This window comes from Eurypyga helias, unplaced genomic scaffold (genome assembly GCF_000690775.1).
Source record: "Eurypyga helias isolate BGI_N326 unplaced genomic scaffold, ASM69077v1 scaffold16531, whole genome shotgun sequence".
Taxonomy (NCBI): domain Eukaryota; kingdom Metazoa; phylum Chordata; class Aves; order Eurypygiformes; family Eurypygidae; genus Eurypyga; species Eurypyga helias.
Window position 1 is genome coordinate 54,540 of NW_010231627.1, and position 3,501 is coordinate 58,040.

The 3,501-nt window shown below is 38.8% G+C and overlaps 1 protein-coding gene across 1 annotated transcript in view; it reads left to right on the top strand.

Annotated features, from left to right (window-relative positions):
- PTPRK (protein tyrosine phosphatase, receptor type, K) overlaps window positions 1-805 on the top strand; it is a gene marked incomplete at its 5' end in the record, with an annotated part of 36,346 nt that extends 35,541 nt beyond the window's left edge. Inside the window, one exon of the mRNA XM_010161152.1 lies at window positions 304-805. Within this exon, the coding sequence (XP_010159454.1) occupies window positions 304-357 (54 nt within the window). The remainder of the gene's footprint in view (window positions 1-303) is intronic.
- Between the last annotated feature and the right edge of the window lie 2,696 nt (window positions 806-3,501).

Below are 3,501 nucleotides of genomic sequence, written 5' to 3' on the forward strand. Positions count from 1 at the left end.
ATAGGAGAATTTTTCATGTTTGATAAACCAGTTCAGAAGCTGAAAAAATCAGAGAAGCAAATCATTGCATTTCATGGTCAGGATTCTTTTCCAGCTCATTGGTTAGGGTGAGTTTTTAAATCTGAGCTGGTAATATACTGATGTAGAAGGAAAAAAAAAAAAGAAAACCCAAGTATGTCAGGTTTTAAGTTAAAATTACATCGCAGTTGGCAAAGACTGTTCTTGTTTGTAGGTATCGCTGTTAATACTTTAGAATCTTAACTGAGCTTCCTTTTTCTTTTTTTTTCCTCTTCCCCCTTAAAGGAGCAGTATCGCTTCTGCTACGACGTTGCACTGGAGTACTTGGAATCGTCCTAGTCGGAATGGATGTGACAAGGTTCACCAAATACATGAATCTCAATAAGCTGTTTTGACAACAGTTCTTGATCCTGTGAAGAAAGATTTTAGGGGAAGAGGGGGGTGGGTGGGAGGGATTTTAAATTTTAAATGCAAAGTATTTTTCTTATGAAGTTGTGTATCTTAATAAAAGAACTCAATCTGTTTCTATGCTTGTATACAGTATCAACATTTAGTGCCACATAAATACTATTTAATGAAAACCAGAGTCAGAAGAGATTTGCGCAAATTAGGACTTTTCAGTGTTTGTATATGCAGCCGTCTCTCAGTTACAGTCGAGCGACCATCTGTTGCATGTATCAATATTTCCTATATGGTATTAATTTTTCTTTATTTTTTTTCTTTTGATACATTGTTAAAGTACAATAACAGTGCAAATTGGTAGTAAGGTTCATTCTTTATACGTTTCAAGTGTTGCATATATATATTATATATAGTAAAAGAAAACTGGCTTATTTTGTTTTAATGTGCAATGATGGCTGGATCACATAAAGATCTTTATAAAGAAACTTAAACATAAGCCAAAGACTCAAGTGTAAATATGTCTATATGGAGAAAGCACATGTATTTATTGTTTACTTGCATTCCTTTTTTGATGGCTGAAAAAAGAAGAATCATTTTTCTTGAAGAAAGCTTTTTTTGCTGAAATCAAGTGTAAACAATTTTTGTAGTTTATTTTTTGTATGTTTTAGTGTAAGTAGAAGACATACTTTTTATGCATAGACCAAGAAACATTGGTATAGTGGTTTTGTTGTGTACATGCTTGTGATTCAAATCCATGTAAACAACTCAGTTATAGAAGGTCTTTAACTACAGGACCAAAATCAAAACATTTTCCTGAAAATGTATAGTTTTTCACAGTTGCATTAATTAAGTACTGATCAAAAAACTATGTAAGGAGGGGCACACATCAAAATGGCCTTGCCTATGACTTGCACAATATTGGAAGAAGTATTTAAGCACCATTAAAGTTGTAAGGGACCCAATTGTTAAAAAAAAAGTATTGAAGCACAGGTCAACAGGAGAACTGCCAGACAAGTAGATGGCTCTGCAGATGCCCTTCAGGGTAAAGGAAGTATTTGTTTAGTAAACTGTAAAAGTAAGCAATGTTTATTTCGATGTTTACGAACATGTAAGCTTTGCTTCCAAGAAAGCAAGATTTGAATAAACCAATGCCAGATTCTGATTATAGTTGTGGTGTACAAAGTATTACCGTGCTTTCGCTTAGCTTGTATCCATTTGTTCACAAGGTTTCCTATATTTTACCTGCTGAAATCATTCCCGTCTCTTGTTGGTCTTTTTTAGAACGGACAGTAGAATGATAAGGTGCTTTTAAATATTCTGTAAAGTCAGAGTGGATTAAAATTTTATTTAAAGATTATTTTATATTATTTCCTATTTTGCTACCCTCTCACTTCCTGTCCTTGTTAAGGAGTCATTCTCGCAGTGTTGTCAAATGCAAAAGCCAAATTCCATACTGACCACAGTGATTTTTATGTTGTGGGTTGTTTTTTATTTTTTTTTCTTTCCTGATTAAAGCTGTAGCATTACCGTTTGGCTGAATGAATAGTTATTTTCAGGGAGAGCTCATGTGTTGGAGACAGTAGGGTCCGTCCCCATCAGTACTTCGTCGTAATCTTTGGTAAGATCTTTGTGTCCAGTTTTCCCGGTGTGACTGGTGCACCTGCCGTTATGAATCCTGCCGTCGCAGCGCCCTGTGCCTGCACAGGAGTCCTCTGGGGGAGCATCCGCCTGTGCCAGAAGGTATTACAGCTGCCGGCGGTTATTCTGCACGTGGGAACTCAGCCTGTGTTGTTCAGGTACTCTGAGGCTCACATAATTTCTGTAGCTGTAGCTGACTGTGGTGACCTAATGAGTGTTATAATAGCTCGTGATTGAAAAACTTACGGGAAGTTCTTCCTTGCCAAGCCAGGGAAAAGTATGCGGAGGGAGTATGGTGTGTGAGAAGCAGCTCAGAAATATCGTTCTCCAGTAATGGTATATTTTGGGGATCTCATAGGCAAAAGACAGAATCAGATTTTTAGTGTAAAATCAGGAAGAGGCAGTTTGTTTTCATTGTGGCAGCTCTGTTACCCCAGATGGGTGCTGCTCCAGCATCCTTTTCTCATACCTCTGCAAGACAGAAGAAAGGGAGGTGAGGGGAACCATGAAAACCTGCCCCAAAGGGAGAACAGCTATCGCTGATAAAGGGCGTGTAGTGGAGAGAGAGAAATATTCCCAACCTTGGGCACATGAGGAGGGAAATATTTTACTCCCTGAAGCAGTGAAAAGGCACCAGCACCAGTATCGCAGTGTGTCAGCAGCTCCCACCCGGGAAAAGTCCATAGGTTTCGTGACTCCTCAAAATCTTTCTGCTGGCCACTGCCCTTGCTGAAATATTGTCACAGGCTGGGTCAGTGGTTACAGCCTGCCAGATACATGGGATTCTCTTTCCTCAGCAGCATGAAATGAAGGCAGGACCAACACAGGCAATAAATGCAGGGAGAGAAACTGGGCATCAAGCCAGAGTACAAAGAAGAGGTACGAAAGACTTCATCTGCGGAGAAATGTGAGATGATTGAAATCTGAAATGAAGTTGAAACTGATCTAATCTGGCAAAACAAAACGAACCTAAGGAGTGTACAAGTTTGCCAAAACGTGATTGCTCTCTGTGAAAAGGTATTCATTGCTCTAAAACTGAGAAGTGAGGACTCCAATGTCCTGGTCTCTGTAATTGCTGGTGGAAGGAGGTCTGAATGTCGCCTTGATGGCTTTGGTTCATTTCCTATAGAACAGTGACTAAAGAGGTGACTTAGGGATATGTTCAAACTATCTGAATTTTCCCTAAATAACCAGATCTTAGGATCCAGCACTGAAGGACTATATCAGGTATTGAGCACCTTATATGCTTAGAAGTGTCTTAGGTAATGTCATGGAGGTCAAAGTTGGCTAAAACAAGAGCTGCTAAATTAAGAAACACAATAGAGAAACATGAAAGCAGATGCTACTGCAGGTCTGTGCTATTTCAAATGGGTTAACGATTTCTAAAATTGGAGGCCTAAAAAAGCAAACTGAGGAAGTAGAGTGTGCTGGATTCAGTCAGGA